This window comes from Leptidea sinapis, chromosome 34, assembly GCF_905404315.1.
Source record: "Leptidea sinapis chromosome 34, ilLepSina1.1, whole genome shotgun sequence".
NCBI classification, from domain to species: domain Eukaryota; kingdom Metazoa; phylum Arthropoda; class Insecta; order Lepidoptera; family Pieridae; genus Leptidea; species Leptidea sinapis.
In genome coordinates this window covers 1101506-1114331 of record NC_066298.1, presented here as the reverse complement: position 1 = coordinate 1114331, position 12826 = coordinate 1101506, and the positions used below count along the sequence as shown (strand labels likewise).

At 36.4% G+C, this 12826-nt stretch overlaps 1 protein-coding gene across 1 annotated transcript in view; it reads right to left on the bottom strand.

Moving 5' to 3' along the window:
* The window catches only part of LOC126974855 (integrin alpha-8-like), a 44331-nt gene extending 31779 nt beyond the window's left edge, over nucleotides 1-12552 (bottom strand). The window contains exons 1-5 of the mRNA XM_050822525.1: nucleotides 12476-12552; nucleotides 9044-9196; nucleotides 8384-8497; nucleotides 7269-7333; nucleotides 5289-5463 (exon numbers count right to left, since the gene is read on the bottom strand). Coding sequence (XP_050678482.1) covers nucleotides 5289-5463; nucleotides 7269-7333; nucleotides 8384-8497; nucleotides 9044-9196; nucleotides 12476-12482 — 514 coding nt within the window. The 5' untranslated portion in view covers nucleotides 12483-12552. The remainder of the gene's footprint in view (nucleotides 1-5288; nucleotides 5464-7268; nucleotides 7334-8383; nucleotides 8498-9043; nucleotides 9197-12475) is intronic.
* Between the last annotated feature and the right edge of the window lie 274 nt (nucleotides 12553-12826).

Below are 12826 nucleotides of genomic sequence, written 5' to 3'. Positions count from 1 at the left end.
AGTATTAATATAAAGTGGATCATGACGACTACAAATGGATAAAAAAAACTGCTGAATCGATGCACGACAACACCATATTCACATAGAATAATAACGCTTAGAACGTGAGTAGGCCCAAGCGAAATGAAGCAGTTTCAATGTGGCCGTTTATGACCACATACGTTTCCAGTGTCATTCTGTCAACTTCCAGGACAATCAGTGCGCGAAATTTAATTGAAAAATTAGTAACTGTGCAGTGGTAGGGTGTCACGAAGCGACTTCAACTAAAAATTATGATAAGAAAATCACATTTCACATCTAAATACTATTTCACAACTTTTAATTTAAGCTAATACATTCGTCAAAACAGCAAAATATTTTGTAAACAAAACAGACTCCATTGAAAAAATATGTTGCCAGCTATGAAAGTACTATATACCACGAGTTCGATTTTTTTTGTGTTTATTGATAGATATTGAAAGAAGGCTAATGTACGACGCCACATGATGTTATAAGTATTCAAAGTCAAAGTCAAATAATCTTAATTTAATTAGGCTTACATTAAGCGCTTTGAATAGTCACTATAAATATTTCTTTTAAATTACTGAATTTACCATAATATGTTTGGAAAAAGTTGGGATCGTGAGATCATTAACGGCCACTGTTTTTAACCGACTTCAAAAAAGGAGAAGGTTCTTAATACGTCGGTATGTATTTGAAGTGAGAATTATTTATCGCCATATGAGAGAAATTTTATAGAAAAAGTCAAGATTTTCGGTTACGCATCATTTTGTTTTTTGTAATCCAAGATGGCCGCCGCGCGAATTTATTATTTCAACAATATAGTATTGAATCCGAGGTTCTCGAGGGTGCAAAGAACGAATTTTGCATCATTTTTTAAATCCAAGATGAATGCGGTGAAAAATTCTTTTGGGGCCTTACGTATGCGAGGTGGTTATAATGTTGCGGCTTCAGATCAATCTCTTATACTTGTCCTAAAAGCCATAAATTCAATCCATTTCAAACTTTCCCTCCTAACATGCACATCCATGATGTGCGCCATCTGGCGAACTGTCAAAAAAAACTTAATGGCCGCGTGCGTAACCGCATCGACGCTTACGAAAAGTATAGAAATTTAAGGTCTAAGATCGATCAATCGCCTGGACAACTGTGTACGTTCAAGTTATAGTGGTAAGTCTACCAGTAGTTATATATGATTACCAAACCATTAAGTATTAGTGACGTGTGAAATGGCAAAAGAGGCTCCTGACCAGTGAGTATTCCTTCCAAAACTTCCAGTTTTGTAGTCACTATATTTGTTCTTATTTGAAGCCCACTAGGTTTTGATATTCTTTGTTTGCGTGACTTAGGTAATCTGAAATATATCTAACATATGCACCAATCCATACAAGTGTTCATGTGTTCATGTGCCAACATAAATTCTGATCCATTCGAGCCAAGGATATTATTTTAATTTAACTTAATATATATACAGTCCAACTAATATTATTATATCAAGTGTTATTTTTTATTAAAAGCACTGATATTACTTATACTGATTTTGGTTTATTTGAAAGTAACTCATTTATTTAAATTATAACCCGCTTAAATTAAATGCTTGTATTTGGTGCATATATTACTCAGACAGAATGACATTCTTATTTCGTCGTCTTATACCATCGGTAACTTTGTTTGTGCATTGAAACGTTTTACCGGTCAAATATCTGATCGCAAGTTGAGGGTAGATTAATACTGTGTCGCATTCTTTAACTACAACTGACTGCTAATATAAACATTTACTAGATACATATTACTTATGTACTAACTAATCTAGATTACTGTTACGTAGGTCAAATATAACTTGCTAGATATTAATAGATATTATTTCATTTCGTTAGGCAGTGTTATTATTGTTGTTGTTGCTTGTACACATCTATATTTAGTCATTATGTCTAAAGAAGAGAATTTGTTTATAATGTAAACGTCACAGCGTGAATATGTTTTTCGTGCAATACAAATTATATTAGATTTGTCGGTTCAATTTCGAGAAAAACCTAACGAGTCGTTAATAAGCCAATTTAATGCTAGATTTTCTAAATTTGAAAGTATTCGTGAAGAATATTTAACTTTAACAGAACAAATAAATAGTTTAAAGTTATTATTAAATCCTGAAGACACCATCGACATGCAAGCGATGTCTGCATTCGATGACTTGTACTATGAAGTGCTAGGTTTTGCGTCCGCTCTGCGCCCGGAGCCGTCAAAAACGGGGGCGCACGAGTGTGTGGAGGCGAGCGCCACGGGGGCCTGCCACCACGCATCCATGTCCGACGCGGAAAAGGTCGTACATGCTAAGTTACCTCGAATTGAACTTCCTAGGTTCGATAGTAAAATTAATAATTGGCAAACTTTTTATGATACATTTTCGACATTAATTCATAATAATAAATCGATTGCTCCGATTACTAAATTTCATTATCTCTTGTCTTGTTTATCGAGATCTGCACTCGGGATCGCTAAACAGGTCAAAGTCACGTCGGACAATTACGAACTGGTTTTTAATTAACTTGTGAAGCGTTATCAAAATAAACGAATTTTAGCCGTGACGTATTTAGACCAAATAAATAGATATCCATGTTTGAAAAATCCTAATCTTAATGAATTGCAGACGTATACTGATATTCTTTGTGAGTCGGTCAATGCCCTCAAGGCCTTAAAGCTAGACGATTTAGGTGACTTTATTTTATTTAACTCAGCGTTTCGCGCACTTGATAATAATACGCGACACCGCTTCGAGTGCCAAAATAAGTCAGATATACCTACTTTTCAAGATCTAATGCAGTTTCTTCAAGACTATGTCAAAGTCTTAGAAACTTCTTATCACACGTCGAATGCGAATGAGCCTTCTAGTGTTAGTTCGCGGCCTTCTCAATCTTATGGCGGAAAACAGTTTCACCGTGGGCGCAGAATTATAAACGTTCTGCGCTCACTTCTCAATCTAATTATTCTAAAAGCTTGATATCATTAGAATGTTTTCATTGTGGTGCAGCGCAAAGTATTTACAAGTGCCCCACATTTCAATCGTTAGGTTCACAAGCTAGGTTGGACTTAGTAAAACAAAACAAGTTATGTGTTAATTGTTTACGTAAACACTCAGTAGATAAATTCGTTTCTAAAATGAAGTGTTTTATATGCGGAGGTAATCATCACACGTTAGTTCACGTCGACAACCCTTCTTCGTTAGTGACTGCGGCAGCCACCAGTCCAAGCAGCACCCACGCCAATACGTGCGTTTTTTGGGACAGCCTCGCGACTCGTGCGTGGTACTGCGCGGCACTTGAGTAGTGCACGTGCAAGATGCTTTTGGCACGTTGCAGCCGGTTCGGGCGCTCATCGATAGCGGCGCTCAGGATTGTTTCATAACTATGAAGTGCGCAAGGAAGCTTGGTTTTCAGTTGAGTCGATGTAACACTACGGTGGCCGGACTTGGACAACATACTGTGTGTCAAGTGAGAGGAGTGACTCAATGCTCCATACGGCCGTGTAATTCGAATGACCCACAGCTCCATATTAAGCCTATTGTTATTGATAGCATCACTTCTAAAATGCCTACTTGCTCAATTCCCGAAACGATTCGTAATTATTAAAAACACTTAATGTTACTCCTCGGCGCTGAAGTGTTTCATCATATCTATGATGGGCAGAGGTTGAACTCCAAACCTGGCTATCCAGCGGCTCTGCACAGTATTTTTGGGTGGATTATTTCTGGTCCAACAAATGTTGCCAGTTCACAGATGTCGGGTGCCACTTCTTTACTCGCTTCCAATTGCTCTATTGATGAAATGGTCAAGCGATTCTGGGAAGTGGAGGAACTACCTCATACAAAAATTACTGTTCCAGAGGATGATAATATTTCAAGCCATAAATTCAATCCATTTCAAACTTTCCCTCCTTACATGCACATCCGTGAGGTGCGCCATCTGGCGGACTGTCAAAAAAACTCTTAATGGCCGCGTGCGTAACCGCATCGACGCTCACGAAAAGTATAGAAATTTAAAAAGAATTGAAAAAGGTCTAAGATCGATCAATCGCCTGGACAACTGTGGACGTTCAAGTTATAGTGGTAAGTCTACCAGTAGTTATATATGATTACCAAAACATTAAGTATTAGTGACGTGTGAATTGGCAAAAGAGGTGTGCTCCTGACCAGTATAGTAGAGTATAGTAGAGTATTCCTTCCAAAACTTCCAGTTTTGTAGTCACTATATTTGTTCTTATTTGAAGCCAACTAGGTTTTGATATTATTTGTTTCAGTGACTTAGGTAATCTGAAATATATCTAACATATGCACCAATCCATACTAGTGTTCATGTGCCAACATATAATGATAACCCTAATGCCAAACAACTTATAGGTATCTTTCAGAAATTGTTGTGCCACATGGAACTATAATCGTGGAAATTATAAATTTGCTCGGTGGCCATCTTGGATTTCAAAAATGATCCCAAATTTGTTTTCTGCGCCCTCGAGAACCTCGGATACGATATCCATATTGTTGAAATCATAATTTTGCATGGCGGCCATCTTTGAATTCAAAAATTATCCCAAATTCGTTCTCTGCATCCTAGAAAACCTCGGATATAGCTGGGAACGGTGCCTCTATCGTCTCGCTTTCTCGTTTCATCGAGTTTCTAAAGAACTAACAACCATTCTAAAGAACTTCTTTACTGACATTCCAAAAATTGTTGCAACAATAATTAAATACGTGATGTTTTTAATAAATTCTTAATTTATATTTTATTTCTTCTTTCTTATTACGTATAATCTACTATTTGTCACAATTTACTGATTTAGGGAAATGTCTATTCACTTGCAACATTATTTGGCTGTCTGTGTGCGTGTTGGCGAATGTAAGTACGTGACGCTCCCGCACACATTTATTATAATGTTACTTCTTTATTGACAGGAACTATGAATGAAACTATCGTTCTGAGCGTTATTATTCCATGCATATTCATCAATCTGTTTAAAACGACAGCTTAATCGTTGAAAATCTTGAGTACGGTACGTTTAACCACAGGTTTCCACATCAAATTAATAGGTGAAAATGTTTCTGTACATTCAGAAAAGAAAGAAAAGGAACTCCAATAAAATTACGCAACAGCAGACATGGCTTATTATTGTACATTCTCAACTAGAGAGATTTGAAACGCAAAGGAAAATAGACTAGTAATTCAGGGCCTAAGCCTTGAAAAAATAAATTGAAACATAATTGTGTAGCTGTAATAAAAATATATTTATCTACTCACCTGCTTCCTGTACGATTGGTGTACCCATATTCATGTTCTCTTCATACTGTTTTAGGAGTCCCTTATATTCTGTCACTCTGTTCACATTAGAATAGAAGCATGTACCATAGGCTCCAAATACAGGGTCTTCACCTTCATTCAATTCTACCGTTTTCGTTAATAATGAAGCGCATGTCTATAACAGTTTAAAGAAGGATTGAAATGTAATTAATGGAGCAAATTTGAGACGAAAGAATAACGCATTAAATATATAAGGCAAGTAAGTGTGTGCGGGCAAGACCAAATTGGAGACGTTTTGAGAAAAGGAAAGATCTGAAGCACCCGCAACCGCCGAGCATGTATGAAAAGAGTAATGAATGTAGAGGAAGCGCGTGAGGTTTGTAAAGATGGAAGCAAGTGGCATACTATTGTCTCTGCCTACCCCGACGGGAACAAGGCGTGAGTGTATGTATGTATCTGTGCAATGTAATATGAGTTATAGGAAACAAAAATACAATCAATGATAAGAAACATGACGAAATTTAATTTTTGGAATAAAAAATTGTACTGATTTTTATCTTAGATGCCACTAAAGATGTTACACTTCTCTAGTCGGACCAGAATGCTATGTCGTACAACTTATATATCAACTTAAGCAGAGGTGCAATGTCTTATGAATCTTGATCTCCTCAGAAGCACCTGGAGCTCTATTACCAAAATCAAAATTCGAAGTTTTGATTGATGAATCGTACATTTTCCTATTCCGAAAGTGTTTCGGATCCGAAGATCGATACGAGGTTTGCGATTAGACGTTTTGTCTTTCATTTACTTTATTCCCAAATTAAATACAATAATTTGAAAATCGATTGACGAGTTTGGTCTGTCTCGCCATTATGGTTCGAACTTTAGTACAATAGACATTTGCTGATATAAGTTGTCGGGATCTGAGGAAGTAACAATAAATTTCCACCATGAAGTGACCACCATCACTTTGCGGTTCAAGTACTACGATAAAATTTTAAATGGAAATGGGCAGTCAGTTATTAATTAGGTGCAAAATGAATCAGTAAACGTACATATGAACCCGAAAACTGAAAAATATAAAATAACTTAATAAAGATTTAATTTAATACACCTCTTATGCAAACCTTATTACCTTTAATATTAATAAAATACCTTATTTTTGGATGTGCTACGTATAGATTGGGTTTAAGGACGTGCCTGTCCGCTTGTGTTGTTTGGTTCTAGACGAGGCTATCCCCCTCAAAGTCACGCGTGTCGACATTTGACTAGCTTCAAACCTATCAATATGTAGCACATACAAATAATAGTATTTTATTAATATTAAAGGTATAAGATTTGGATAAGTGTATTAAGTTATTTTATACTTTTCAGGTTTTGAAGTTGGTTTTTTAAACGTAGTTTTTTATTTTTACATTTTAGTGTCATTAATGAGGTAAACTGTAAGATTTCGCTGCTATTAATTGTGATATATTAAATATTTTTTTTAAGTAGCTATGGGTAGCCCTACGAAAGGTTCCGCGTGCCTTAAACAATATAGATCCCCTATTTCACGTTCATGTGAGACACTGAAATATCTTGAAGAACGTTTGTTAGCTATGAATGACAGGTAGCCTTAGACCCACTTATCGACAAACGGACTAATAATATTAATATATAATCAATCTAAATGAAAACTCCTAAAAAAGCAGCACACAAACTATAGTAACATCATCCATGAAAACAAAAATATTCATAAAATGAAAACTACTGGGCAAAACTATGTCAAATCTTTTTCCAAACTAAAGAAATCACGAAAATCGGATCATAACTCTCAGCGAAATCGAAATGAGTAAAAAAAAATATTAACGAATTGAGAAACATTTCGAAGTCGTTTGATAACACATTGGAACGACACCAACGCTTTTTAAATAATTTATTGAGAGTTATCGGAAATTACTTATATTATATATTTATTACATTATACATTAAATTACTTACGACGAAATAATTTTTTCCAGCAGATAGTGATGCTCCCAAACAATAATGTTGATTAGGACTATTTTCTAAAAAGAAAAAAAAAAATAATAAGAACGGGCAACTATAAATACAAATTGTATTGTAATATTATTTAAACGAAGTAAATCTTCTGCTCAATCACTTAATTAGAACAGCAAATTTATATTATGATTTAAATTATTTATCTTTTAGTACTTATATTGGTCACAAATGATAAAATATAATGTTTCAGAAATGTCAAAATAAACAGGCACTATGTCAAAAATGTAGATGCAAGTGTTTTGTTGAACGGAGAGGTGATAAAACCGTTGGAATCGGCCATGTTTCTTGACAATACTCTGGATTACAAATGCAAAGAGGCTTCCATAGGATTAGCCAATAGACTTAGTCCAGGTTTCACCAATGACACATCAAACTGAGCTTAATAAATAAATCAAATGTCAGTCTTGATCTCGATTGAACACAAAGCGATTTCACCAATACCTTTTGAGTGTTTTGACGTAAACTGAGTTTACATGACATAAACAATATAATATATCAAATGCCTATCAAAAAAGTCATCGATAAGTATGAACAAAATCAGAATTGTTATTTAACAATGTTTCTATTACGATAACGACAGTGACAGCTCTTGAACGCGATCAAATATGTTGAACGTCCAAAATTCAGCGGTCAGGACTTAGACACGTATAGGCTATTACAGCGTTTATTTTGTGTAGGTGAAATCAGAATTCAATCTGTAATCTCGTTTACAGATTAATTTCGGATTTCGTAAGCTCAATTTAAAGTTTTCTATCAATCTATTAAAATCGCGTTCTGCTTCAATGGTGAAATGGAGGCTTAATTGTCTATTATTATTATTATCTTTTTAGCCATGTATGTTGCAGAAATAATCCCCGATTCTCGCCCGCCTCTTCTAAAAGAAAGGTAATGAGGTTCTAAGGAATAATCACAAAGCTAATACATACATCCTCCTTTTAAGGCTTCCTAGGCCTTTAGGCCGCGAACTCACTTTTGATTCCTCAATTATCACCACTTCCGCGTAAATTGTAAAGTCAATTGGCAAAAATATATTTTATAAAACAATAAAGTCTTACCTCTATTTCCTTGACTTAAATTCATCCTCTGTATCTTTCGGCACTGAGGATCTTTCGTTATATTATAACAAGAGTAAACTGCTCCATCCAAATCTATGTGTGGGGCCCCAACAACTGGAATATAACTCATTATTTTTGTCGTCAGTTGATAAAATCAAATCACCAGTGGTAGCCTCCTTTGCACACGATGCCGGCTAGATTATGGGTACCACAACGGTGCCTTTTTCTGCCGTGGGTAATGTGTAAGCATTATTGTGTTTTGGTCTGAAGGGCACCGAAGCTAGTGAAATTACTGGGAAAATAAGACTGAACATCTAACTTCTCAAGATGATGACCGCAATTATTATGCCTAATATCATCGGACCTTGATAAGTCTGCTAAGTTTCAATTTAAGTTTTACCGCGCATAAAAAATCTGCGCTTGTAGAGCTTGTAGCAAATTAGTGCAGCTTTTAAAAAATTACTTAAACAGTACGCCAAATACATCAATTTCCATTTTCTTACCCAAATATATAAAAAGCACAAAATCTGTTAGACAGTTGATAAAAATCTAAATTTTCACAACTATTCGTTTAAAACCTTAAGAAAATGTAAACTTCTTGAAGCAATAATAAATAAATATTTTGGATTATAAACAGGTATGTATGTCTTAAATACTCACGCAGGCTGTCGGTTTTGGCAAAGAAAGCTAAAGAATAGCCAAAATCACCAGGATGGTCTACTGGAGGTAACAGCACAGAATGTGAAGGCTCATGGATGTATATGGCAGTAGTGACAATTGTATTATAAAATGCACTGGATAAAAATGATAACCCTGCAATGTAAAATAAAACAACACATTTTTTTTCTTTTTTTTAAGGAAGAAACAAACGAGCGTACGGGTCACCTGATGTTAAGTGATCACCGCCACCCACATTCTCTTGCAACATCAGAGGAATAACAGGAGCGTTTTCGGTCTTTTAAAAGGTAAAAGCGCTTTTTAGGAAGGTACCCATGTCGTATCGTCCGGGAAACACCGCACAAGGAAGCTCATTCAACAAGGCAAACAGCTCTTCGGAACACTCCCCGTGATTAATGCTTTAAGACAAACAATGAACTGACGCCAACTGATTTTGTTCAGTAGGTCCCAGAGGCGCAGAGAATGTACTAAGTACTATGTGCAATGTGCTACTGGAAACCCAAGCGCAGTCAGCTATTTGGGTCTACGGATAAAGCTGCCAGCCAGTATTCCTAGTACAATAATTACCCGTGATGATAGTTTTAATTGAATGTACTCATAGTATTTTATCCTAATTAATAATAAAATAAAATAACATAAAAAAGACTTGTGGCAATGTCATGGGGCGGGTCTTTCATATCCCTTAAATATTTTCGTGGCTACCAATGGTCATGGTCGTGACACGGGCGCTGCTTGTGGTGTCTCGTTGATCACGAACACTTCTTCATGTTTACTTCTTGTAATACAAGCCGATCGGCCGCCATTATGAGATTTGCCATAGTCTGTGACAGATCAGTTTGCGTAGCAATAAAATATTTTAAAAATGCCGTCGTGCGTTGTGAAAAAATGTAAAAACAATAAAATAAAAGTATTTGTGGATATATCAATATTTAAGGGAGAAAAAATTGTGTAACTGGTATACCCCGTAACCACACACATACTAGCGTAAAGGTGCTTCACTTGCTAATATCACGGCGCGGAGTTCTTCTTTTTTTGCTAGTCCATGTAAAAAGTATGACTACATTCAAAGACGCAAAATCAATATGCAGAACACTGAAATGGCGATGGATGGGCCACTTGTTAAGAGATAAACAAAAAAAATGGACTCAAATAATAACAGACTGGTATCCAAGAGATGGTAGCAGAAGAAAAGGGCGACAAACTAAACGCTGGGAAGATGAAGTAAAAAGAGTAGCTGGAAAGACAGAGAGGCGTGAAAATGTTAAGTAACAAGCTGTTAAGTATCATTTATATTAGTTGTGAACAGCAATAAAGGCTTATTTTATATTATTTTATTTGTTTTTACATCAAGTCTAAGGTCATGTAATGAGCAGATGATCTATATATATATATATATATATATATATATATATATATATCTTATGGCCAGCTGTAAATCACTGCACAGCATTCTAAGTTCATTACAATACGTACATCAATATGTGCCAGCAATCATATTATGATTCGAGTTGATACTATTTCATAGCTATTGTGCTGTGTTGTCTTTTATTTAAAATGAGACACGGTGTGTAGATTGCCCTGATGTGTAGATTTTGCCCTGTACTTTTCCCGGGGCGTAAAAGGAATAGGGGAGTCCCAAGCTCATGGGTGTCGTAAGAGGCGACTAAGGGCTTTTTAGAAGTGGGAGAGTCACGCTGCCGTCTTTTGACGTCAGCACAATCGGGCCAGACTCGTCCGGGTTAATTACCACACTCGCACAGAATACCGGCGTGAAGTAGCGGCCTAGTGCCGCTATGTTTCGCATAGGTTAGTGTCGAGGACCGGAGGCCAATCCCCCCCTCCCCTTCCCCCCCAACAAAAAATATGAGAGTGGTATATAAAGATAAATTACCCCAGGAGGGTACCGGCTCCTGTAGAGCCGGAGAATCCCTCCCCGAGCATTCGCGCTCGGGCTGCCCCTCGTATTCTAGGTAGGGGAGGGTACAGTACCACGCATGATCAAGGACAAACGAGGCAGTAACACCACGGCACCCCGCTCCACGCTTAATGTGGACTTTTGTAACATCAGGGGAATTCACTCCAACTTAAACGCCTTCCACCACCACCTTGAGACGGCGCAGCCGGCCTTGTGTTTCCTTACGGAGACGAAGATATAGACCTAGCGATACGTCGGGTATCGCTAGGTCTATATCTCTGTTCTCTGTGAACGGCTGGATCACTTGGCGTTGCGTAGAGACGTCGCTTCATTGTGTGTCTTCTACCGCATTTATCACGGGGACTGTTCCGAAGAGCTGTTTAACCTAATTCTTGCCGCCGAATTCCACCTCCGCACGACACGCCACAAGTTAGGATATCATCCTCACCATCTGGATGTGTGGCGGTCCTCCACAGTGCGGTTTTCAAGGAGCTTTCTTCCACCTACTACAAATCTGTGGAAAGAGCTTCCTTGTGCGGTGTTTCCGGGACGATACGACATGGGTACCTTCAAAAAAAGCGCGTACACCTTCCTTAAAGGCCGGCAACGCTCCTGTGATTCCTCTGGTGTTGCAAGAGATTGTGGGCGGCGGTGATCACTTAATAACAGCTGCTATTCCAAAAAAAAAAATGAATATTAATGCATTTATTTACTCTGTACTCAATAGCTCCTATTTTTGAAGTGAAAACTTCTTTAGCCGCGTTCTGAAGTTTTCGGTAGGGAAAAAAACTTACGGGTTAAATCGCGTCACCGACATGCTGTGCAATGCAACATTAGTGCTGTGTATATCTTATTAGTAAACTTGAATGGATTTTGTGAAATGTTCAATATATATAATATACTGTGCATTGTTGAAATAGTGTTTCTGTTTGATTAATATATAATTGATAATAATTTTTAAAAATAAATTATATTAATAATTTAAGTGCTCTTAAACATTATAAAATTTCAAATTTTAATACTAAAAGTTGTAAGTTTTCACTTCTATCGGCAGTCTCTACAAATTGCAATGTAATTTTTTTTACTAATTAATTTACATTTACATTCTTTTTACTTACTCGTGTAGGGCATTGAGTATTTGATGCTTAATTAGTTTTATTTCATCACTTAACAATATTGTTATTGAAATGCTTTGTAAATCTATGAAGGTTCATTACATTCAAACACATTTACACCTGTAAATGTTGATTTAAAAGAGTGGCAATGAGTTTTTCGCCACTTCTTCTCATCAAAGATCAACCTTTTCCGAAGTGGTGGTATATGTAAAAAGAAAAGAAAACTTTTCACAACCATTAGTGGCAAATATTATTTTTATTAATATGTTAGTACGCGAATTTTTAAAAAATCTACCCGAAATCATCATGAAATTCTTATACAAAGCTGTACTAATATGAAACCTTGTAGAACTTTATTTTATAAAATACATCAAAGAGACTTACAGAACATTATGGAGGACCACACTCAAGGAAAATGACAAACAATAATTAAACGACCAACACGCTCGATAATTACATATTAACTACTAGCGAAACACAACAAGTTATTTATAATTATGATAACGGAATAAGTTGTGGTTTAAATTGGTTTCAGTATTCAACATCATGTTCTCATTGGAAATCTGAGAAGGTATGCTGTGTCATTTTGAAAGTTTAATGTTTCAGGTTTTATTAGACAAGATCGATGAAAAAGGATGAATGAGGGCAGAGCAGGACGTGGAGATCTTTGGGGTAGAACTTTGTCCAGCAGTGAACGTCTTCAAGCTGATGATGATGGTGATGATGATGATTATT